Source organism: Tachysurus vachellii, chromosome 7, assembly GCF_030014155.1.
Source record: "Tachysurus vachellii isolate PV-2020 chromosome 7, HZAU_Pvac_v1, whole genome shotgun sequence".
Taxonomy (NCBI): Eukaryota; Metazoa; Chordata; class Actinopteri; order Siluriformes; family Bagridae; genus Tachysurus; species Tachysurus vachellii.
The window spans coordinates 27,868,988-27,894,440 of NC_083466.1; the positions used below are offsets into that span (position 1 = coordinate 27,868,988).

At 37.2% G+C, this 25,453-nt stretch overlaps 2 protein-coding genes across 3 annotated transcripts in view; one reads left to right on the forward strand and one right to left on the reverse strand.

The window, feature by feature from the left end:
• The window catches only part of LOC132849059 (Fc receptor-like protein 5), a 62,819-nt gene extending 38,263 nt beyond the window's left edge, over nucleotides 1–24,556 (forward strand). The window contains exons 5-20 of the mRNA XM_060875240.1: nucleotides 13,347–13,619; nucleotides 14,698–14,988; nucleotides 16,069–16,347; nucleotides 17,402–17,692; nucleotides 18,832–18,908; nucleotides 19,309–19,504; nucleotides 19,599–19,934; nucleotides 20,436–20,711; nucleotides 20,974–21,222; nucleotides 21,316–21,429; nucleotides 22,038–22,127; nucleotides 22,216–22,266; nucleotides 22,385–22,459; nucleotides 22,831–22,899; nucleotides 23,218–23,273; nucleotides 23,682–24,556. Coding sequence (XP_060731223.1) covers nucleotides 13,347–13,619; nucleotides 14,698–14,988; nucleotides 16,069–16,347; nucleotides 17,402–17,692; nucleotides 18,832–18,908; nucleotides 19,309–19,504; nucleotides 19,599–19,934; nucleotides 20,436–20,711; nucleotides 20,974–21,222; nucleotides 21,316–21,429; nucleotides 22,038–22,127; nucleotides 22,216–22,266; nucleotides 22,385–22,459; nucleotides 22,831–22,899; nucleotides 23,218–23,273; nucleotides 23,682–23,684 — 2,726 coding nt within the window. The 3' untranslated portion in view covers nucleotides 23,685–24,556. The remainder of the gene's footprint in view (nucleotides 1–13,346; nucleotides 13,620–14,697; nucleotides 14,989–16,068; nucleotides 16,348–17,401; nucleotides 17,693–18,831; nucleotides 18,909–19,308; nucleotides 19,505–19,598; nucleotides 19,935–20,435; nucleotides 20,712–20,973; nucleotides 21,223–21,315; nucleotides 21,430–22,037; nucleotides 22,128–22,215; nucleotides 22,267–22,384; nucleotides 22,460–22,830; nucleotides 22,900–23,217; nucleotides 23,274–23,681) is intronic.
• The window catches only part of LOC132849065 (carcinoembryonic antigen-related cell adhesion molecule 5-like), a 272,443-nt gene that overhangs the window by 156,874 nt on the left and 90,116 nt on the right, over nucleotides 1–25,453 (reverse strand). The gene's annotated exons all lie outside the window — the stretch shown is intronic.

Here is a 25,453-nt window from a genome sequence, read left to right on the forward strand (position 1 = left end):
GCAATGTTGGTTTAGTATCTTCACATAAATTGGGCATAGATATGGAAGCAGCTGAAGTATTTGCAAAAAAGAACTTTTTGAAGTATTTATTTGCAATTTTGATTCGTTTCTTTAGTTTGCTTTGATTTTTCAGTTGCATTCGGTTTCAATTGATTCTGTGGTTTGAATGGTTAATTGGATTTCTTTAATTTCCTTTCTCTTCAATTGTATTGGATTTAGTTTTGATCTCTATAATTTGACAGTCTTTCTTTTACATTTTAATTTGTATTTTGTGGAAATTGATTTGTTGTAGCAACTATTTATTGGTTGTGAATTTAATTATTTACTTTTGGTTTTTTTGAGTTGACTCAGTCTCTTAGGTGACTGTAGTTGATGTATCATCTTTTTCTTGGCAGGGCCTGAGCACCAGGGGTGACGGACTGGTTTTTGGTGGTGGTATTTCCTCACAAGTATGCAGTGAACATCTCACTGTGTGGGTGTACAGTGAAGTACACTGATTCACGTATGAGTGTGGTCTGATTTATCTGCTTCCTGTATTGGTAAGCTCTAGTCCCTGTCCCTCAACTCGTTCAAGAAAGAGATCTGTACCTTGTTTGGTTGAAGAATGCTTCTTTTATTTATTTTAATATTGTTTTAATGGAGATGTCAAAGAGAATTTTGTATTGTTACCTATGTCTCTGCCTCTAATTGGTGATGTGAACTTGTGTATGCCAGTTGTAGGTGTCCCCCTCTAATTCTTTGGGTGAAATTCCCAAAGTGGCGTAGTCGAAACTGATATCTAATTTGTATTTTAGTAATAATTGTTCTAGCACCCTTAACCCCCCCCCCCACACTGCTATATATAAAATTATAATTTGTGTGTTTGCTTATATTTTATGTTTCAAATGGAAGCCAAAAAAAAGGATTCAAGACTACTTGACTGCTGCAATGACTTGTGACCTATGCAACAGTTTTGTTTTAATTCATATCTTTCATATTATTCTGCGAAGATGCCTAATGCACCCATGGCCAACTGGGATGTCCTTTTCATGTTAGCATACTGTAACATATTTATTATTCCTAAATGCATCATTAATGGTAGCCTAATATTCGGTTATTAAGTTTGTTTGATAGACAGCTGTGCGCAAGTACCGGCTCTGATAATCCACTTCAGTTTTGGTCACAGCACAGGCACATTTACCCACATTTATACATGCTGGCCCTGAGCTATGTGTGTACCCCTGCCTCTTCTGTGCCTTGTGAACAGAGATTTTCTAAGGCTGGTGAAGTGGTCAGCAAGAAGAGAAATAGGCTCAGCCCCAGAACTGTGGAGAAAATCTTGTTTTTAAATAAAATTCAAATCACATAAGTTACCCATAAGCACCATCAATCACTACAATCTATTTTCCCCCTGAGCTTCCACTGTGTCTGCATTTCTTTAAGCAGTGTCCCTGTCATTTACATACAACTCCCACTGTTTCAAAGCACTGCACTGGTCCCAGTTCCCAAGCACCAGTCATTCAAAATAGCACTTCTTGTTTTGAACACATTTACAGCATTTGGCAGATGCCCTTATCCAGAGCGACGTACATAAGTGCTTAAATCTCTAACATTGAATACATTAATGCTGGCTCACTAAGTTACATACTTAAGATACCATGAGTTTAAAACATTTGTTCAAAGTTACAATGAAAGTGCCAAAGGTGTTTTTTTTTTTGTTTTGTTTTTTTTTAAATGCAAAAGATAATGAAAGAAGTGCTAGTTGAAGTGTTTCCTGAATAAGTAGGTCTTCAACCGCCGCTTGAAAATAGCCAGTGACTCAGCTGTCCGGACCTCTAGGGGAAGTTCGTTCCACCACCTTGGTGCCAGTACAGAGAAGAGTCTTGTAGTATACTTGCCTCTTACCCTGAGAGATGGTGGAACCAGTCGAGCAGTGCTGGTAGATCGGAGGGTGCGGGGTGCAGTGCGAGGAGTTATGAGGGCTTTGAGGTAAGAGGGAGCTGGTCCATTTTTGGCTTTGTAGGCCAGCATCAGTGTTTTGAATCTGATGCGTGCAGCTACCGGAAGCCAGTGGAGGGATCGCAGCAGCGGGGTGGTATGAGAGAACTTTGGCAGGTTGAAAACAAGCCGTGCAGCTGCATTTTGGATCATTTGCAGAGGACGGATTGCGTTCATAGGTAGACCTGCCAGCAGTGCATTGCAGTAATCCAGTCTAGAGATGACAAGAGACTGAACAAGTACCTGAGCAGCCTGTGTGGACAGAAATGGTCGAATCCTTCTAATGTTGTAGAGAAGAAACCGACATGAGCGAGTCACATTAGCAACATGAGAGGAAAAGGACAGTTGATTGTCCATGGTTACCCCAAGGTTGCGAGCTGTGGCTGAAGGGGAGATCAGATCGTTGTGCAAGGATATAGCAAGATCATGACCTGGGGATGAATCACCTGGGATGAAGAGCAGCTCAGTTTTGCTAGGATTAAGCTTTAACAGATGAGCAGTCATCCATGATGAAATTTCTGCCAGACATGCAGAGATCCGGTCAGAAGCTGTGGCATCTGCGGGTGGGAAAGAGAAGATAAGTTGTGTATCATCAGCATAGCAGTGGTAAGAGAACCCATGTGAGGAAATAACTTCCCCAAGAGAGTGAGTATACAGGGAGAAAAGAAGAGGACCAAGTACTGAGCCTTGTGGGATGCCAGTGGAGAGTCTGCGTGGAGCAGATGTCACTCCCCTCCATGTTACCTGATATGAGCGTCCTTCCAGGTAGGAAGCGAACCATTCCCAAGCTGATCCGCAAATCCCAAGACTCCTGAAGGTGGCTAAGAGAGTCTTATGGTTGACCGTATCAAACGCTGCTGAAAGGTCAAGGAGGATAAGGACGGATGAGAGATTGGCTGATCTAGCAGCATGTAGTTTCTCAGAGACATCTAAAAGGGCTGTCTCTGTGGAATGAGCTGCTTTAAAGCCAGACTGGTTGGGGTCTTGGAGGTTGTTCTGTGAGAGATAGACAGACAGTTGATTAAAGACAATGCGTTCAAGAATTTTTGAAAGAAACGAGAGAAGTGATACCGGTCTGTAGTTACTGATGTCTGATGGATCCAGAGCAGGTTTCTTCAGGATGGGAATAACCCTTGCTCTCTTGAAGGTAGTTGGTACCTGACCAGATGCTATGGATCTATTGGCGATAGTTGTAATGAAGGGCAGAAGGTCTTGCGAGATGGTCTGGAGCAAAGTGGAAGGGAGTGGATCCAATGGGCAGGTGGTAGGATTGCAAGACTGGATGAGTTAGAATCTCTTCTGCTGTTACAGTTGAGAAATGTGACAACAAAGGTGTAGGGGAGTCCATACTCTGAGATGTAAGTGCAGTCGGGGCTGAAGTGAAGGTCCGGCAGATTTCCTCAATCTTCTCCTGGTAGAAAGAAGCAAAGTCTTCTCCAGTCAGGGAGGATGAAGAAGGTGGAGCTGGGGGGTTGAGCAGAGAAGAGATGATGTTGTGGAATTTCCGAGGGTCATGTGAGGAAGCTTCAAGCTTTTCCTTGTAGAAGGAAGTCTTGGCAGAAGTCACATCTGAGGAGAACTTGGCCATGAGTGTTCGGTAAGAATCAAGATCTGCATCAAGTTGTGATTTCTTCCACTTTCTCTCTGATGATCTTAGCTCTCTTCGATTGTTGCGCAGCACATCTGAAAGCCAAGGAGCAGAACAAGAAGTTTTCTTGGGTTTAGTGGACATAGGGCAGAGGAAGTCCATAGTTGAGGAAAGAGATGAGAAGAAAGTATCTGTGGCCGAGTCCAAGGGCAGTGAGGAAAAAGACTCAGGATCAGGAAGGGAAGAAAGAGTGCCAGAAGCTACAGAAGAAGGGGAGACAGAGTAAAGGTTGCGGCGGGTAAGAGGGAGGGGGTGAGAGGTAGTTTTAGGTAGGGTAGGGAGAGTGATGGTAAAGGATACCAGGTGATGATCAGAGACGTGTAGTGGGGTAGCAGTCACGTCTGTAGCTGGAGAAGGACGGGTGAAAACCAGGTCCAGCACATTGCCTCCTTTGTGTGTGGGGATGTAGCTGTTGAGTGTGAGTGTGAATGAGTCAAGAAGAGACAGGAGGGAAGAAGAATGTAGCTTGTCAGAGGGGAGGTTGAAGTCACCAAGCACTGTCAGGGGGGAGCTATCAGAAGGGAAAGCACTAAGCAGTGTGTCCATTTCTTCCAAGAAGTCACCTAGGGGACCAGGAGGGCGGTAAACAACAATGATAACAAGGTTAATTGGAGAGGTACACTTTTTCACACCACGGTACAGTACGTCTATTTTCTCTTTCTCTATATATATATTTTTGTTCCCTCTCTCTATAAACAAACAGGAAGTGGTAAAACTTTAACCCACACCACTGCTCAGTCAGTCAGTCATTAGAGGGACAGGATGGAGCTCAGTCCACTGCCTGTGATGCTCTGTGAGTAAATGTTCTCTTTGTGTCTTCATTCGAGTGAGTGATGGGGTATAAAGTTGTTCATCTACAGTTTGAATGTCCTGAGTGATGAGCTTATTGTGTGATTAGGACATTGTGTGTACTTCATCATGACTGTTCAGGTGGATCAGTGTCTCCATATCTGTTATGAGAAGGGTTTAGTTTGATGTGTAAATACTCTCAGTAACTATGATAGTTCAACAGGTAAGAGTACAAGTAGAGCAAGTTTAAAACACGGGTTAAATCGTCTAATGAGAGTAAACGAGTCTGTAGTGTCAGAATCTGTTGGTGATGATGGTCTCTTCTGATGGTCACCTTCTGGTCATGTTTCCTGTATACAGAAAGCTTATTAACATTAACTAGAAATTCAGAGAAAATGCCTTATAACCTATATTTCCACTTGTGTTACTTTTCTGGTCTGTAAGAGAAACATCTCTGTACATCATTTTCACTATAATACACATTGATACCAAAGTAATACATAACATAAATCATTAATGATAATTTGTGAATCTGTGTAAAAAATAAGAACAATAATTGTGCAGAAACAAACACTTCTCATTAGTCCTGTACACACAGAGCAGTGACCGTGTTAGAGGCCTCAGAGCAGAGAGCAGGACACGGATGTGGTTTATTTTCTATTTTCATGTTGTGGTCCAAATACAGGTGTGAAAAAAGGGGAGGAGGTGTGAAAATAACTGAGGGAATGGAATAAATAATATTTATAGCGTGTTCAGAGAGATAAGACCCCTGACCATACCCTTACTAGCCACTTTATTAGGAACACTACACTGTTACGATTAATGGGAATATTATACTGTTACTGTACTAAATCATGATTCAGTATAAAATATCACAGTTAATAAATTAGGAGTCTGAGTAGCACATGCATGAATGCATCCACCATGTTGTAGAACTAGGAACTGCAACAACACTTGAACAAATCTGCAGTATTGCAGTAAAAGTTTCTTATAGTTATGATGATTGTTACGTGTCAAGGCACATATTTTTGCAGCTGTATTTTAATTGCTTGTGTTACAGCGGATTGGCTGCACGAATGCAATGCAGTTTACCCAATACCGGTCGGTGCAGAGACGCAGCGTACGGACACCGCCCCTGGAAGAAGACCGCGACTATAAAAAAAGTCATTACTGTGGTCGGCAATTCATAGAAATTATCACTCTGTACCAGTTAGTCTTGTCCGTCCATTCACATCCACATTGGTCATCACTAGTTGCTGACTCTGAGAACTCCCTAGACATAACTCGGGGTCGTAACAATGATGATAATGTTTTCTTGTGATTTTTTGCACATCATGCAGACTCTGTTCTCAGCTTAAACCAAATGGTTTAAATGATCTGAGTGTAAATGAGTCTGTATTGTTGGAATCTGTACCTGACAGTCATCTTCTGGTGGTGTTTACTGTATTCAGAAAGGTTTTAACATATCCATGTTAGCATTAACTAGACTTACTGAGAAAATGCCTTTTAACCTACATTTCCATTTTAATACTACATACAGAGCAGTGACCATGTTAGAGGCCTGAGGACAGAGAGCAGGTCGTGGATGTGGTTTTTTTACCAATTATGTTGGCTTTGTAGAAGCCAACATTCTGTTTTCCTATTTCAGCTTAGACAAAAAATTATAAAATTTAATGCGGCCTAGGGCTTTCAAGCCACATGCACCAAATTCGGCCAGCTCCTTTAGGGTGATACTCTGAACAAAGTTTTAAACTGGTGTACCGACTGGCCTTCCGGTTTCAGCCCCGCCCCCAATATATGCAAAATCAAAAAACTTTTTACAACATGGACATGTGACATATCAAAACACTCAGCCCAATGAGGAGAACTTCCTCAGAATTCGGATGACGTCACATGCTCGTCTCCACTTGCCTCCAAATGTTTTGGCACCCTATCTTTGTCTATCTCTGTCCACTTCCCTCCAAAAGTAACACTGACCCTTATGTCCACTCACCTCCAAAAAGCACCGGCCCCTTTGCGAATACTTGCCTCGTCCAAGCCAACATCAAAGTTTGTCGCGACAAACTTTACAAATCTAGTTAGGTGTAGGGGCAAGCACTTTTTCACACAGGGTTATGTAGGTTTGGATTTTGTTTTCCCATAATAATAAAACCTTATTTAAAAATTGCATGTTGTGTTTACTTATTATATTTGACTTATATTTCAGTTTGTTTGATGATCTGAAACATTAAAGTGTGACAAACATGAAGAAATAAAAAATCAGCAAGGGGGCCAACACTATTTCACACCACTGTACATCTATTGTCTCTCTCTCTCTTTATTTTTGTTCCCTTTCTCTATAAGCAAAGAGGAAGTGGTAAAGCTTTAACACACACCGCTGCTCTGCCAGTCAGTCAGACATTAGAGGGACAGGATGGAGCTCAGTCCACTGCCTGTGATGCTCTGTGAGTAAATGTTCTCTTTGTGTCTTCATTAGAGTGAGTGATGGGGTATAAAGTTGTTCATCTGCAGTCTGAATGTCCTGAGTGATGAGCTTATTGTGTGATTAGGACATTGTGTGTACTTCATCATGACTGTTCAGGTGGATCAGTGTCTCCATATCTGTTATGAGAAGGGTTTAGTTTGATGTGTAAATACTCTCAGTAACTATGATAGTTCAACAGGTAAGAGTACAAGTAGAGCGAGTTTAAAACACAGGGTTTAAATCATCTAATGATAAAAAACAAGTCTGTATTGTTGGAATCGGTACCTGATGATTGTCTTCTGGTGGTGTTTCCTGTATACAAAAATGTTTAAAAAAAACATCTTAGCATAAACAAGCAGTTTTAAGTCAATTCCTTATAACCTACATTTCCTTTTTTGTTACTATTATGGTCTGTGCAGAAGAACATGTTCACTCTAATGCACTTTAGTACCAAAGTAATGCACAGCACATTTAATAAAAATAAAAACAAATCATTATTTATTAATTATCACTAATATTATTATTATGTAAAAATTAAAGCAATAAATGTGCAGAAACAAACTGCAAACTCTTTAGTCCTGTACACACACAGAGCAGTGACACTGTTAGAGGCCTGAGAGCAGGTCACAGTTTGTTGGTGCAAATTTAGATGTGAAGAAGCGGATGTGTGAAAAAAGGGCGTTGAGGGGTGTGAAGATGGACGTGTAAAAGCAATAACTAATAATGTGGGTAAATTTAACTAACATCACTGAACTCTTTTAAACTAAAAGGTATCCAAACTGATAAACAGAGAAAATATCTCATAACCTACAGTAACATTTCTGTTATTATTATGGTCTGTACTGTGAAGCATCTCAGTGCAATAAGTTTATTCTAATACACACTATCACCAAACTATTGTCTAGTATCATTTACTTATTTGTGTCAAATTTATCAAATAATTCTACAGAAATAAGCACTTCTCATTAGCCTTGTACACTGACACACAGGGAAAAGACAGCTTTTTAGAGATATAAGAACACAGACAAGTGCACAGTTGTGGTTTAGCTTCTTTCTTTTTTTTAAATTCAGTTGTGAGTTCAGCAGTGAAGAAGGGGAGGAGGTGTGAAGCTGAAAATATTTGCATGTTGCATGCATTCAGGTTGTTGATGCTAAATTCTGAGCCTTCTGCCCAGCCGGCAACACGGAAAAGCTTCGCTGGAATATTAGGCACTTCCGGACTACTATTCCCACAAAGACCCGTGTCGGGCAAATTACGCCACCAGCTGTTTCCCATTTCCCACGCTATAAAGACTGAACTTGAACTTCCCCCCTGTGCGAAGTCTCGACTAGCGTTTGCTGTCATTCTGAGCGTTTCCTTGTTGCTATTCTGTTTTCCGGTTTTGACTCTGTTTTGATATTCTGATTCTCCGATTGTTTGCTGCCTGCCCTGACCTTCTGCCTGCCTTTTCGTTTATGATTTTGTGCCTTACCTTCGATATCGTTTCGCCGTGTATTTGATCTGTTAAATAAAATCACGCTGCACATGGATCACCAGCGGTATGACTCCTCCTTACAATCATACAGTAAATAGTACTGATTGAACTAATAGTACTTGACACTTATCAGTCAAATTTTTCCCCACATTCTCCTTTATTCAATACAACCACTCGGTCTCCTCCAAACAAGTGATTCCCGTTCATTGAGATTGTTGCTGCTCAGCTGAAGAATGTTTCTGTGCAGTTTCCATTGCAGTCGTGAAGCAGGATAACGAGGACTTAGCATCAGAATAATAATCAGGCACATGAGTCTTTCATCAAGTGATTAAAAATGACATCATCTGCCAACCTAGGGACATGCCCAAGCATAAAGAAGAAAGGTGCATGGTATTTTCACGGACAGTGACATTGCAGGCAAATGTGAAAAAATGTGAGCACATAGTGGAACCTCTTCTGCTTAATCACAGGATTTGATGTGGTAAAGGACACCATCATGATTCTCTAACTACTCAAACAAACAATCTCTGCTTGAACATCCTTAGGTCACTACATTTCCTGTTTTGTCTGCATGGTGGTTGTTTCCTGTGCACAAATTGAATTTGCCTTAGTTTCAAAATTAATGATCAACAACAAAATTGTAGCTAATCATTTAGTTATTTCAAATCATGTAGCCCAGTTTTATAGTAATTTGTATTCCTTCACCTTGATAAATAAAGTTAAACTTGCTGGTGGGACAGGGGGGAAGGTTTGGTATCAATTGTGGAATTAGGCAATTTTTATTTCTCCTTTTTTATTTTTGTTAGTCACTCAAGTTTTGGCAGTACATATTAAGAAAAGTCAATTTAATGGTATCAGTGCTTTAGGTGCAGAATTTAAACTTAGTCAGTTTGCTGATGACATGTGACAGAGTGACCTGTCAGCATGACGCTACATAACCCACTACACATTCACTTCTCCTCCGTTTCTCGCTACAGTGCTGTGGGTGCACACACACGCCAGTTAGCACGCCGCTCGCTCGCATACATACCGCACACACACTCACTTCATTGAACTTCCTAAATTATTATTGGTATTGTTCTCATTATTGCTGTTATTATTATTACTATTGTTATTATGTTTATTATTTATATATAATGTTATAACTCCTTTATATGGCTGGGTAAAAATTCCAACCCCTCTGGGAGAAATGGTTGAGTCCAGGGGGAGGGGTTTACCCTTTAAAAACCAGTCTCCCACTTCAGTTCGGGGTTGAAGTGGTAGGAGTGTGAAGTGGAGTTTTGGAATTGGAAGCTAGTCAAGTGAATGCACAATTGTAGGTGCTGTATGCTTGTACATAGTTTTCTTTATTTTTCCAATTTTCTGGGGAGTTGTAAATATTTTGGACTTTGCACTCGAGCACATTGTAAATAAACACCACTTTAACATCACAGCGAGTATTGCCATCATTTTGGTAGAAGGCGAAGGCCGCTCTACCACAAAAACAAATCATTTTTCTATCAAAACTGGCTTAATGAAGGGATTATTTTGGTAAAACAGCTGTTAAATTCTGATGGGTATTTGTTGTCTTACACTGAGTTTCTTTAAAAATTCCAATTACCAGTTAAACCAAGAGATTTTGCTATTGTTCTTGATGCAATTTCAAAGAGTGTTGTATTTCTTTTAAAGAATTTTAGCTCATTGCAAATTAATATAGACTTTTGTGGTAGTTTATACATCGGCAATGTTAATATCTTGAAACAAAAGTGTAGCAATAATATAAGAAATTCCCTTTGTTTTGTTTCTTTTCCTGCATCAAGGTTTTTTGGTTTTCCTTATTTGGTAATATATACTGGGATACAACATGGAAAATACTGAACAAGTTTTGGGTCAGCAATAAAACTAAGGAAGTGTCATAAAATTCTACATAGATTTTATCCTGTTAAACATGTTTTGGAAAGATTTAAGCTTAATATTTCTTATGCTTGCAAATTTTGTGGTCAGGAAAAAGAAACAATTTTGCATCTGTCTTATCATTGTATCTACTCAAGACCTTTTTTGAAAGATATGTATTTTGTGTTTCAAGTCATTATGCAATAAAAAAAAACAATGTTAAAAAAAAAAATAAATTATCTGACCCTTTAAATTCCCATTCACTAAGCCGCTTTCTAGCACATTGCTGCTGGCGCGATTTAAACTCCCTCCTCCAACCCCGACTCCACCTAGCCGGGACCCGTTGTTTGTGTACCAGTTTACGTTTGGGGGGGTCTATATTATGTTTTTTAGTTGCTGCTCTAATTTGAACAGAACAATTTGGTCTGCCCAGAACAGAGCCATACCACCAACATTAACTGTATGCATATCATCTAATTTCTCATTTGACAAAGTGGTCCTGACTGAAATAAGTTGGTAAATTCTGTACATAAATGGACCAAACTTCAAACAATGCTCAGTTGGCATTAAGGGATGAAATATGTGTGAAAAAAACATTCCTAAACCACCATGAGCCATTTTAAAAAGTAAACAAATGACGACATTAGTTAGAACTGCAGTGCTACAAAGGTTGGAATACTACATTAGAATGAAATATATGATATAAAATATTACATTTAATTCATTAGAAAGTTTCTGCTTCACAGTCCTGACTTCTGGTTGACTGAACCAAGAGTTAGGAAAGGGGAGTGGAACCACCTTTAAATAAGAAAAAGGACTGGTCAATGACCAATTAAAAATGTAAAGAAATAAGTAAACCATCACTGCTATAACTTTATCATAATAAAACCTCCAGCAGCCTGGACACATTTCTCTGTCCTCTCTTTCTACACTGCAGAAAATGTCATGCATGAAAATCATTCTAAAATACAAGTGAGATATATCCTCTCTCTCTCTCTCTCTCTCTCTCTCTCTCTCTCTCTCTCTCTCTCTCTCTCTCTCTCTCTCTCTCTCTCTATCTTTATTTCTCTCTGTTATCATTAATATTTATGTCATGTTCTGTTTCTGTTCCCTTTTTAGTGCTGATTTCACTCATACCAGTGGTCCAGGCTCAAGGTGATTTATATATAGTTTATCTTTATATTGTCTCCTTATATGATTTGTTTTGATGCTGAGAAGCTTGTGTACAATTTGTTAATATGTTCCCTGTTTATTAATGTAGTTTTTATAGATCTAACCAAAGGCTACAACATCAGAATTGAATGAATAATTTTACACTCAAATAGTTTTTTGCTGCTTAAATTTTGTAATATATTAAATATAAAACAGCACAAGTTTAATGACATATTAGTAGTGTAGACTTGAGAATGACTTTATGTAAGGTTTATTAACAACAGAATGTTTTATAGGGAGTCCTAAAGCTGTGGTGTCCATGAAGCCTGTGTTCACTGTATATGTGTTCACTGGAGAGATTGTTACTCTCAGATGTGACATACAGGGATGAGGAGACACTCAAGTGGACTTACAGCTGTTTTATACAAATTTAGTATGAAATAGCTGTAAGTCCATTTACAGCTATTAATTCTATTAATTCTATTAAGCAGAATTAATAGAACACAGGGAACATTAAGAAAGAAGGCAGTAAATCTCACCTTGTGTTGGCTTTGCTATTATCTGATTTATTAGAAGATAATAAGACACTAACACCTCTGGGGAAATAATCACTGATTCACTTCTGTTCTGTTGGATATATTTCTAGTTATTAATGACTTTGTATTTGGTCATTTAAATATTTTATAACTTTGTAATGAGAGAAAAATAAATTCAAAGCTGAATGAAGTCCTCTGTACGAAATACTGTTTTTGCTCATTTTTAATAAAATACAGATATGTTCAAATGGAGGGGGCACAGTGGCTTAGTGGTTAGCACGTTCGCCTCACACCTCCAGGGTTGGGGGTTCGATTCCCGCCTCCACCTTGTATGTGTGGAGTTTGCATGTTCTCCCCGTGCCTCGGGGGTTTCCTCCGGGTACTCCGGCTTCCTCCCCCGGTCCAAAGACATGCATGGTAGGTTTATTGGCATCTCTGGAAAATTGTCCATAGTGTGTGATTATGTGAGTGAATGAGAGTGTGTGTGTGTGCCCTGTGATGGGTTGGCACTTCGTCCAGGGTGTATCCTGCCTTGATGCCCGATGACGCCTGAGATTGGCACAGGCTCCCCGTGACCCGAGGTAGTTCGGATAAGCGGTAGAAAATGAATGAATGAATGTTCAGGTGGTGGTGCAGAGTTTGTACAGGATCCATAAAATAACAGTCTAAAACTAGATTTGTAAAGTTTGTCATGACAAACTTTGATGTTGTCTTTAGGAAGCAAGTATTCCCAAAGGCAGGTAAGTTAGGGTGCCAATGCTTTTGTAGGCAAGTGGATACGAGCATGTGACGTCATCCAAATACACATCATGCAGTTTAACTCATTGTGCTGAGGGTTGTGATATCACATGTCCATTGTGTGGTAATTTGCTTTTTGCGGCGGGGCTGCACGTGAAGTCACGTGACCTCATCCAATTACCCGTAAGGAAGTTCCCCACATATGTCACTTGTCAATGTTGTGGAAAGTTTTTTGATTCAAAGTTATAAACCTCAAAATTCTATCATGGGTATCTATGGAAAAAAAAGGCCACTTTGAGACCCAGTACCGCGAGTACCGGTACTCATATTGCTTAGAAAAGTAAGCTACGATATGAAACAATTTTAGTGCATGTGGCTCGAAAGCCCTAGGAGGAGAAGCATTTAAAATAATTTTGTCTAAGAAGAATAAGCAAAACAGAATGTTGTCTTCTACAAGAACAACATAATCAGTAAATACAGAATTTCTACACTTCAATCAGATCATGAATTTTGTTACATAGAAAATATACTGAATATCAGCCGTGTAAGAAAACATACAACTGTAACATCTTGTATTAAATGTTAAATATAAATGTTAGTTTTAGACACAAAGCATCTGTTAGACACAGTGAATCTACTGCTTATGTTGTAAAGTGTAAAGCAGCTCTGACACCTTCATCATTTCACACCAACAGTAAAACCCAAACCGACTGTGAGAGTGAATCCTCAGAGCTCCGTCTACACTGGAGACACCGTCACTCTGAGCTGTGAGCTGCAGCAGGAGACTGGATGGGAGTTTTACTGGTACAAAAATAATCAGTGGTTACAGAATCTGAACAGTGAACAAGTGAACACACTTAAAGTGACAGTCGATAATGCAGGAGAAACAGAGTACATGTGTGAAGCATACAGCAGAAATTACAACTACTACACAGAGCTCAGTGATCCTGTCAAGATTACAGTGAGAGGTTTGTCATGATTTTTTCCTCTTTTCATCACAGGTTTGTTAGAAAGTGTAAACATTATTTCTTAAATATTTTGTACTTCTTTTTTATTCCAGAATTTTCAGATCTTGAAATATATATGTTTAAAATTGTCATTTCTGATTGGTGAGATCCAAAAACATTTTGTTTAACACACACACACACACACACACTATATGTTTTCTGACGTAAAATTCTTCAGTACAGAAAAGTTTAGATTTTGTGGTTCTGTGTTTTTAATATTTATTTATTAAATTATAGATTAAATTAAATCTTAGTTAGAAAATGTCTGTAAGTGAGAACTGTTAAAGATATTTGGGACACGTCTGAGGGCAACCCAGCACATATATATTGACCTGTTTCTGTTGTGTTTTTGTTTACGTTGTCATGTGGGTTTTTGTTCTGATTCATGTCTTGTCTCCGCCCCTGTCCTGTCATTGGTTGTTGTTCTAATGTATCTGGATTATTCTCACCTGTTTTCACTTTAACCCTTGATTTGTCAGTGTATTTAAACCCCTTTGTTTCACCATGTATTTGTCTTGTAACTGTTGTTACTGCTGTGTGTTTAGTCTGCAGATGTCCTGATCTAGTGTTTGTTTTTGCTTCATTTCTGTGTCACAGTTTTATAATTTCTATTTTCTATCTAAATAAATGAACTTCTACACTTGTATCTGCCTCCAGCCCCCTAATGTGACAAGAACAGGAACTAATTAGTTTGTCAGACTTTCCACAACAGTAAATGTAACTATAAATGGATGAAAAGTTCAGTGTGACATTCATTAATGAATTAAACTGTAATCAAATGCACATGCTGATTAAAATAATCTGTACTTCATGGTGGAAACAGTAACTCTATAACAGTGTTAGACACGTTGTTTTATTACTTACACTTTGTTAAAAGAAGAATAAAATATACACAATATACAGTACAATGTGAAAGATTATATTCTGTTCATTTCAGTCTGAACACAACATATATATTGAACAGAATAATAACTTTGTACAAATTATTTAGATAAACAACTATTTTTTATACTAATGATTTATCATTTGGTTTCAACAGAAAAACCCAAAGTGACTGTGAGAGTGAATCCTCAGAGCTCCGTCTACACTGGAGACACCGTCACTCTGAGCTGTGAGCTGCAGCAGGAGACTGGATGGGAGTTTTACTGGTACAAAAATAATCAGCTGTTACAGAATCTGAACAGTGAACAAGTGAACACACTTAAAGTGACAGTCGGTAATGCAGGAGAAACAGAGTACAAGTGTCGAGCATACGGGAGAAACAACTACAACTACTACTACTACTTTGAGTACACAGAGTTCAGTGATCCTGTCAAGATTACAGTGAGAGGTATGTCATGATATTTTCCTCTTTTCATCACAGGTTTGTTAGAAAGTGTAAACATTATTGCTTAATTATTTTGTACTTCTTTTTTTATTCCAGAATTTTCAAATCTTGAAATAAATATGTTTAAAATTATTTGTCATTTCTGACTCCAAAAACCTTTTGTTTAAAACACACACACACACACACACACACACACACACACACACACACACTATATGTTTTCTGACGTAAAATTCTTCAGTACAGAAAAGTTTATATTTTGTGGTTCTGTGTTTTTAATATTTATTTATTAAAATATAGATTAAATTAAATCTTGGTGAGAAAACATCTGTAAGTGAGAACTGTTAAAGATATTTGGGACACGTCTGAGGGCAACCCAGCACATATATATTGACCTGTTTCTGTTGTGTTTTTGTTTACGTTGTCATGTGGGTTTTTGTTCTGATTCATGTCTTGTCTCCGCCCCTGTCCTGTCATTGGTTGTTGTTCTAATGTATCTGGATTATTCTCACCTGTTTTCACTTTAACCCTTGATTTGTCAGTGTATTTAAACCTCTTTATTTCACCATGTATTTGTCTTGTAACTGTTGTTACTGCTGTGTGTTTCTAGTCTGCAGATGTCTAGTGTTTGTTTTTGCTTCATTTCTGTGTCACAGTTTTATAATTTCTTTTCTATCTAAATAAATTAACTAATACACTTTTATCTGCCTCCAGCCCCCTAATGTGACAAGAACAGGAAATAATTTGTTTTGCAGACTTTGCATAAAAGTAAATGTAACTATAAATGGATGAAAAGTTCAGTGTGTCATTTATTAATAAATTAAATTATAATCATTGGCACATGCTGATTAAAATAATCTGTACTTCATGGTGGAAACAGTAACTCTATAACAGTGTTAGACACGTTGTTTTATTACTTCAACTTTGTTAAAAGCAGAAAAAATTACAGTACAATGTAAGAGATAATATTCAGTTCATTTCAGTCTAAACACAACATATACATTGAACAGAATAATAACTTTGTACAAATTATTTAGATAAACAACTATTTTTTACAAATAATTTATCATTTGGTTTCAACAGTAAAACCCAAACCGACTGTGAGAGTGAATCCTCAGAGCTCCGTCTACACTGGAGACACCGTCACTCTGAGCTGTGAGCTGCAGCAGGGGACTGGATGGAAGTTTTATTGGTACAAAAATAATCACCGGTTACAGAATCTGAACAGTGAACAAGTGAACACACTTAAAGTGACAGTCAATAATGCAGGAGAAACAGAGTACCGGTGTCAGGCACACAGGAGAAACAACTACAACTACTACATGACACAATTCAGTGATCCTGTCAAGATTACAGTGAGAGGTTTGTCATGATTTTTCTTATTTTGTTAAGAATAACATCATTATACACAATGACAACAGATTTATTATGATCATTTAGATGCTCTATTATTTTTCAACATTTTATTGTTCTATGAAGTCCTCTGTCATAGCTTTACTGTATGAAGTCATTTTTTTGCTCATTTTTAATAAAATACAGATATGTTCAGATGGTGGTGCAGAGTTTGTACAGGATCCATGAAATAACAGTCTAAAACTAGATTTTTAAAGTTTGTCATGACTTTGATATTGTCTTTAGGAAGCAAATATTCCCAAAGGCAGGTAAGTTACAGTAGGGTGCAAATACTTTTGGAGGCGAGTGGATACGAGCATGTGGCGTCATCTGAATACCTGTGATGCAGTTCACGTCATTGTGCTGAGTGGTTTGATATACCACATGTCCATTTTGTGGTGATTTGCTTTTTGGGGTGGGGCTGCATGTAAAGTCACGTGACCTCATCCAAATACCTGTAAGGAAGTTCCCCTTATTGCTCTGAGTGTTTTGATATTTCACATGTCCAGAGAAATACCCTAAAGAAGCTGGCCGAGTTTGGTGTAAAGCAAATGCGAAAGCTTGCCAAGTTATAAACCTTAAAAGCCTATAATGGGTGTCTAAAAGTGACAAAAAAAGGCCACATTGAGACCCAGTACAGTGAGTACCGGTACTTGTAGTGCTTAGGAAAGGAAGCTATGACGTGTCCGATTTTGGTGAATGTGGCTTGAAAGCCCTAGAAGGAGCAGCAATTAAAAAAAAATTGTCTAAGAAGAATAAGCAAAACAGAATGTTGTCTTCTACAAGACCAACATAATCAGTAAATACAGAGTTTCTACACTTCAATCAGATCATGAATTTTGTTACATAGAAAATATACTGAATATCAGCCGTGTAAGAAAACATACAACTGTAACATTTTGTATTTAATGTTAAATATAAATGTTAGTTTTAGACACAAAGCATCTGTTAGACACAGTGAATCTACTGCTTATGTTGTAAAGTGTAAAGCAGCTCTGACACCTTCATCATTTCACACCAACAGTAAAACCCAAACCGACTGTGAGAGTGAATCCTCAGAGCTCCGTCTACACTGGAGACACCGTCACTCTGAGCTGTGAGCTGCAGCAGGAGACTGGATGGGAGTTTCAATGGTACGAAAATAATCAGTGGTTACAGAATCTGAACAGTGAAAAAGTGAACACACTTAAAGTGACAGTCGATAATGCAGGAGAAACAGAGTACAAGTGTCGAGCATACGGGAGAATCTACAACTATCGCTACTACTACTTTGAGTACACAGAGTTCAGTGATCCTGTCAAGATTACAGTGAGAGGTATGTCATGATTTTTTCCTCTTTTCATCACAGGTTTGTTAGAAAGTGTAAACATTATTTCTTAAATATTTTGTACTTCTTTTTTTATTCCAGAATTTTCAGATCTTGAAATACATATGCTTAAAATTATTTGTCATTTCTGACTGGTGAGATCCAAAAACATTTTGTTTAACACACACACACACACACACACACACACACACACACACACACACACACACACACACACACACACACACACACACACTATGTGTTTTCTGACATGTAAAATTCTTCAGTACAGAAAAATTTATATTTTGTGGTTCTGTGTTTTTTTTATATTTATTTATTAAAATATAGATTAAATTAAATCTTGGTGAGAAAACGTCTGTAAGTGAGAACTGTTAAAGATATTTGGGACACGTCTGAGGGGAAACCCAGCACATATATATTGAACTGTTTCTGTTGTGTTTTTGTTTACGTTGTCATGTGGGTTTTTGTTCTGATTCATGTCTTGTCTCCGCCCCTGTCCTGTCATTGGTTGTTGTTCTAATGTATCTGGATTATTCTCACCTGTTTTCACTTTCACCTTGATTTGTCAGTGTATTTAAACCCCTTTGTTTCACCATGTATTTGTCTTGTAACTGTTGTTACTGCTGTGTGTTTAGTCTGCCGATGTCCTGATCTAGTGTTTGTTTTTGCTTCATTTCTGTGTCAGTTTTATAATTTATCTTTTATATCTAAATAAATTAACTTCTACACTTGTATCTGACTCCAGCCCCCTAATGTGACAAGAACAGGAACTAACTAGTTTGTCAGACTTTCCACAACAGTAAATGTAACTATAAATTGATGAAATGTTCAGTTTGTCATTCATTAATAAATTAAATTATAATCATTGGCACATGCTGATTAAAATAATTTGTACTGTATGTTGGAAACAGTAACTCTATAACAGGGTTAGACATGTTGTTTTATTACTTAGACTTTGTTAAAAGAAGAAAAAATTATAAACAATATACAATACAATGTAAGAGATTATCTTCAGTTCATTTCAGTCTAAACACAACATATATATTGAACAGAATAATAACTTTGTACAAACTATTTAGATAAACAACTTTTTTATATACAAATGATTTATCATTTGGTTTCAACAGTAAAACCCAAAGTGACTGTGAGAGTGAATCCTCAGAGCTCCGTCTACACTGGAGACACCGTCACTCTGAGCTGTGAGCTGCAGCAGGAGACTGGATGGAAGTTTTACTGGTACAAAAATAATCAGCTGTTACAGAATCTGAAGGGTAAACAAGTGAACACACTTAATGTTACAGTCGATAATGCAGGAGAAACAGAGTACAAGTGTTGGGCACACAGGATAAACTACTACAACTACTACTACTACATGACACAGTTCAGTGATCCTGTAAAGATTACAATGAGAGGTATGTCATGATTTTTCTTCTATTTTTATCAGAGGTTGTTTTATGAATAACATCATTATACACCATGACAACACATTCATCACGATCATTTATCTGCCCTATTATTTTTCTACAGCGAGACCTAAACCAGTGGCATCCATAAATCCTGATAATCAGGTGTTCAGTGGAGACACCGTCACTCTGAGATGTGACATACAGGATGAAAGTGTCTCTAGCTGGCAGTACAGCTGGTATAAAGATACTTCACACAGTCCTGTCAGTAGTGAACAGGTGTACAGTATCAGTGGTGTTGAAGTGACCCACACAGGTACATACACCTGTAGAGGAACAGAGAGAGGAGGCTCACACTCCTCACACTCCAGTGATGTTATTACACTGACTGTATCAGGTGAGTGTGTCAGGTGAAAATGTGCATGTAAAGTTTCTTACTTTGTATTAAGTAAAACTAAATAAAACATTATATTGTATTTCCTGTGTAACAGAGAGACCACAGGCAGTACTGAGTGTATCTCTACAGAGCTGGCTGACTGAAGGAGACTCAGTGACTCTAAGCTGTGAGGTTACAGACTCCTCTACAGACTGGACATTCAGCTGGTACACAGTTGTTCCCTACAGAGACGGATTAACTGGAATAAATAATAATCGTGGCTATATCGTGTATGTGGAGCTCCTCTCAGACAGCAGCAGAGGATCTGGAGGCAAATACACTCTCAGTCCTGCTGCTCTTAATCACACAGGAGTTTATATGTGCAGAGGAGAGAGAGGAGAACCAGCCTTTCACACACAGTACAGCAATCTACAGCCACTATGGATCACTGGTGAGGAAAATTAACTGTTGTGTTGAAGTGTAGACTTTAAAAGTGTGAATGTAACATCAGATTAATGCAGTATTTATTTAATCATGTGTATAATTAGGTTATAAAGTATGTGTATGATACACATATATAGGACTCAGGACATGGTTGAGGATTTCTGTGAAGGAGGATTTTATTAAAAGTCAGAGCAGGTAAACATTCTGTATGTGACCAAGTATACATAAATTATTCAGATAATGTCTTCAGAAAATGTCTTCTAAACAGATACAGATACAAATAGGAGGTAAATATATTTATGGTATAAAATAAATCATAATCCTGTACATTGGCTCATTTGACTGCTCTAATTGTCTAATTATTTACAGTAGAATTCTGTAAAAGAATAAAACAGCTTTTTGCTGGAAAATAAATACTGCAATTTACATCACATTACAGTCATTTCCTTGTTTTCTGCCTCATTATTTTGTTTATTGCCACTTTAAATGGCTCTTTTCTGTGTTTAAGGTGAATCTCCTCCAGTCTCTCTGATCATCAATCCCAGCAGAACTCAACACTTTACTAATGACTCTCTCTCACTGAGCTGTGAGGACCAGAGTAAGTCTACTGGATGGACAGTGAGACGATACACACACAGTGAGAGAGTGTTAGATTGTTCACACTGGGGATCAGTTACAGGATCTACATGTAACATCAGCTTCCTCTCCACATCCTACACTGGAGTTTACTGGTGTGAGTCTGAATCTGGAGAAAACAGTAATCCTGTCAACATCACAGTGCATGGTGAGTCTTCATGTAGTGTGTTTAATGTTAAAGGAAAAGGGAAATGATTCATTACAGAATATTTAGAACTCTGAGATTTCACTTGGGAGAAACTGTTCATGAAGACAAAAACATTTTCTTAAGATTTAGATGAAACACCTCCAGACTCCACAGGTTTAGAGGATTTTATGTTACATACAAATAAATTAGAGAACTTTTATTTATTATCTACAGACACATCATAGTGTGTGGATTTCCTTGTTAGTGATTTTCTGTGTTCTAGATGGTGATGTGATCCTGGAGAGTCCTGTCCATCCTGTGACTGAGGGACATCCTCTGACTCTACGCTGTTTATATCACAACCCAAATCCCTCAAACCTCCGAGCTGATTTCTATAAAGATGGATCAGTTCTCCAGAACCAGACTACAGGAGAGATGATCATCCAAACTGTCTCAAAGTCAGATGAAGGTTTCTACCACTGTGAACACCCAGAGAGAGGAGAGTCACTGAAAAGCTGGGTCTCAGTCAGATGTGAGAAACCTTTTGAGAATTTATTTTTATTTGATTCTCTGTTTAATGAGTTTCTATGTTTAATTGCTGAAATTCTGCTCTTTTTCTTCTCAGTCTCAGGTCCTATATCCAATGATGGAACATTAGGACTGGTTGTGGGTTTGGGATTTTTGTTCATCACTTTTCTGATCTTAATGATGCTGCTGTGGTCCTACAAAAGAAAAAAAGGTCAGATTTTTACATATGTTATTTATATATTTAGCTATATTTAGCTATGTTATGTAGAATATAACCAGAATTACAAAAGAATAAAGCAAATTTTGATGTATCACATAATCATGGACAATAACTAAAGGTAAACAATAACTAAGTGTTGATGAACAGATCTTTAAGACTTAAGTCAATATTATACTGTGAGATATGAATCTGGTGACAGTGCAAGAAATAGTTTAAATTCTGTGTATATTCTAAAAAATATAAAACATATTTGCACATACTAAATATAGAACTATTAACTGTAATGTACTGAATACTATATAGTCATATAATACATTGTTATAAACCCACAACATGTAAAATTTGAAAATGTGATCACGAGAATTCAATAACGAAATAAAAATAATAATCCATGGCCTCTTAGGACTTCTGTATATTTAAATATTATTTAAACACAAATACTATATATTATGCTATACATATAGTTATTGTATCTATAATTAATAATTATTTTTATTCCCTACTGTATAATTGACCTTTTTTACACTCTCTTTAATATAAACTGTATTTGTCAGTATGTACACACTGTTCAGATGTAGAATCTGTCTCTCTCTCTATAGAAAAGCAGAAAACCAATCAGACATCAGAACTGAATCAGAACCAGTCAGGAGCTGAAGACTCTCAGTCAGGACACACACCACTTCAGGCTGGTCAGACACTGTCTCAATGACTGTTTATTTCTATTAATCTGAATTTCTTTTAGTATTTTTCTGAGACTTTCTTCTGTTTGTTTTGTAGGAAGTGCTAATATTTATGACACTGTGGATGAGTCAGACATGAGAGGAACAGGTAGCTTTATTTCATTTCAGACATTTCCTCTTGCATTAGGAGATTTAACTCTAGATTAACTCTATACAGTAAAGTACAGAAGTGTCTTGTAGAGACTAACACACTGCACTGTGTTCAGGTGAAGCTGCAGCTGAGCTCAACACAGCCATTTACACACAGGTCATGAAGAAAAAGAAGGCAAACAGAAATAATGGTAGAGTATTTCTAATGCTGGGACATTTCATAGATTTATTAAAAAACAAAATTAGCAAATAACACAGGAAGTCTTCAGCATGTTCAATCATATATTTACATTTTTCCTGTAGTTCAGATGATTTACTTTCATCACAGGTCTGTTTAAAAAGTCAGTGATGTGTTATCACACATTGTGAAGATTCCACATGCTGAATGATAAAGGAAGCTAAACACCTAAAAGAGTTTAAAGATCTACTCTAAAAAATCAGCTAGGAGTCAGTGTAGATTTGGCAGGAGACTGATAATGACTGATGTTTAGGTTGATGAGTTATGACTGATGTATTAAAAGGCTACAGATCATTAGGATGGTTTTGTTCTCTTCTACTGCAGGTGCTGACACTGATGTGACTTATGCTGAGATTGAACTGAAACCAATGCTAAAAACAAAGAGAATAAAAGGTAGGGCAAAATGAAGAAATTATATTTATTCATGTAACGAATAAAACACTGTATCGACAACAGATAGTGTGAATAACAGATTTACCAGCCTGTTAAACCTGCTATTAACACAAGTTTTCATTTTCCTATAATAGTACATCCTCAAGTGTATTACTCCCCTTATATCACAGCAATGTTTATGATCATGTTTATAAAACACCTTCTGATCAAAAAGTCATTTTTTTTAGCAGAGCTGTGGTATATCATGTATTTTTAGTCCTGAGCTGTAGTTATTTTTTCTGGTATTTAATCAGTGAGATGTTTCTTCCTCCCATCTAGAGACAACCAATGTTGGTGATGAGTCTGTATACTCAGAGGTGCGGAAGCACATGAAGGTAAACCTCTTGACATTTATAAAGCTTAAAAGACAATCACAGCACCTTGAAGTTAGAAAGATTCAAAAAATGCCTTGGGTAGAATTTCTTCAAACCATTAGAATGTGAACCACAAAAACCATTAAAATGATCGTGTTTTATTCTTGACCTGTTCGCAAAATCCATGTATGCAAAATCCTGTCTTTCAAAATCTGTAGTGGTCAGAAGAGTTCATCCATGTTAGTTGGTATCTGTTTAGACAACGTTCTATCAGTTCAGTCTGCTTGAGCAGTTAGCTATGAGCATGCAAGTAATGCTAATAATTTACTTATTTATTGCTGCTTAGTAGTTTATACCATAATTGATGGCAATATCATGAGAAATGTTTTTCTAGTCATATTTATGCATTTATGTTTTCTTTCTCTGCAGTGAGCCGTGTGTCTATGTACACTGATGAAGCCAGTGTCATCAAATAGATTGTGTTTGCCATAAAATATTCAGCTGTTAATCTTTTAAATTGATCTTTTATTGGATGATGCCAAACCTGGCAGATACTCTGAATTTTTTTTAAACAATAACTCATTTGTGCCACAACATCATGCTGTCCCTGGAGATGTGTCACAAAAGTTCAGTCATTGGATAAAGTCTTAACCCTGCAGCTCCACCTATAGGCATTCTTGCCCTTAACAGTATGACCTCCCAGGAAAGTGTGACTTACCTAAGTTTTACTGACCAAATTCCTTTATTGGGATGCTAATTATCTTCTGAAGCCCAAACCCAGAATACCAGATTAGATTTGCTGGAGTAATTCATTGTTTATCTTTCTGCCATGTTGTATGGCTACTTGTACATTATCTGTACAGCTCTGAGCTGGTCTTGGAAAGGGGCAGCCTGCCTACAGCTGGGGAACATTTTGTCCATAATGGTGGAATTGGTCTGCTCTTCAGTAGAGTAGCATTAAAATGTAATTTATGTCAGGATTCTGTTGCACAGTTATGCCAAAATGTGGCTAAATTAAACACATTAGTTTGGTTTTTAAGAATTTGTTTGACTGTCAGTACTTTATGTCAAATAACCAATGAACTGTAGTTTGGGTGTAAAAGATTATCACCCCTAGTGTGTATAATGATGTACAGTATAAAGTCTATAGTGTATATTTGGGTTGGACATATCCTGCTGGGTATAAACATACAAAGCATTTATTTGAAAGAAATTTGGGTATTGAATTAATGATGCAATTTATATCACAACATGGCTTTAAAATTATGTTGCATAGCATGCATTCAGATAATAACACAAATGCTCTGCACTTTTTTTGCTTCATTTGTAAGAGAAAAAAAACAAAATAAATACATTTTTTAAATAAAATAATTTTTTTCTTTTTTTTATCTGTCCAGATTGTACTATGTTCAACTTATAGATTAAGTAAAATAAATTGACTAATCGCTCTTGTTGTGTTACACACATTTGTCATGTTTACAACTCCAGAGTTCAGTGTGGCCTACAAACAACTTCATGTTCACAGTTACCCAATTACTGATTGCAAACACCCGGACTTAATTACCTATATATTATTATAAACACTTGTAGGGTTTGTGGCTGCACACACACATTAATTATTAGTAGATCACATGACCAGAACATGTTCATTACAAAAATGTGTGATATCGTAAGAGTATTTTTGGGTTTTAATCACTTTTACTGATAAATCTGCAGTGTGAAACTATGGATTTCACTCCACTTACTTATTTACACACTGTTACATAAGTCTTTGAGTGTGAAAATAATGTCTGTCACAAAAACTTTTCTGTGTGTTGTGATTAAAAACACTTTTTTCCTTTCCCACTCACAACAGGACAACAGAGACTGTTTAATAAATGCATCTTTGTAATGAACCTCTTCTTCATGTGAAAAAATATAGATAAAATTTAGATTGATTTCTTTTATATCTGCTACACAATGATGTGGTTTCACTCTGCAACTGATTCAACACTGAAACATCTTGTAATAGTTACCATATCATTTGTGTGTAAGATTTTAAAAGTCAGTTATTTTGACTGAAAAATTATCTCTGTCAGATGTCAAGTTATTTGATTGTTCAATGGTAAGTTTCTCCTGTTCTCCTGAAGCCAAAGCTCCAAGGCTTGTGCCAAACGATTTTCACTGAAGCATTGTATCAATGTTTGATTCGTTCTATCAAA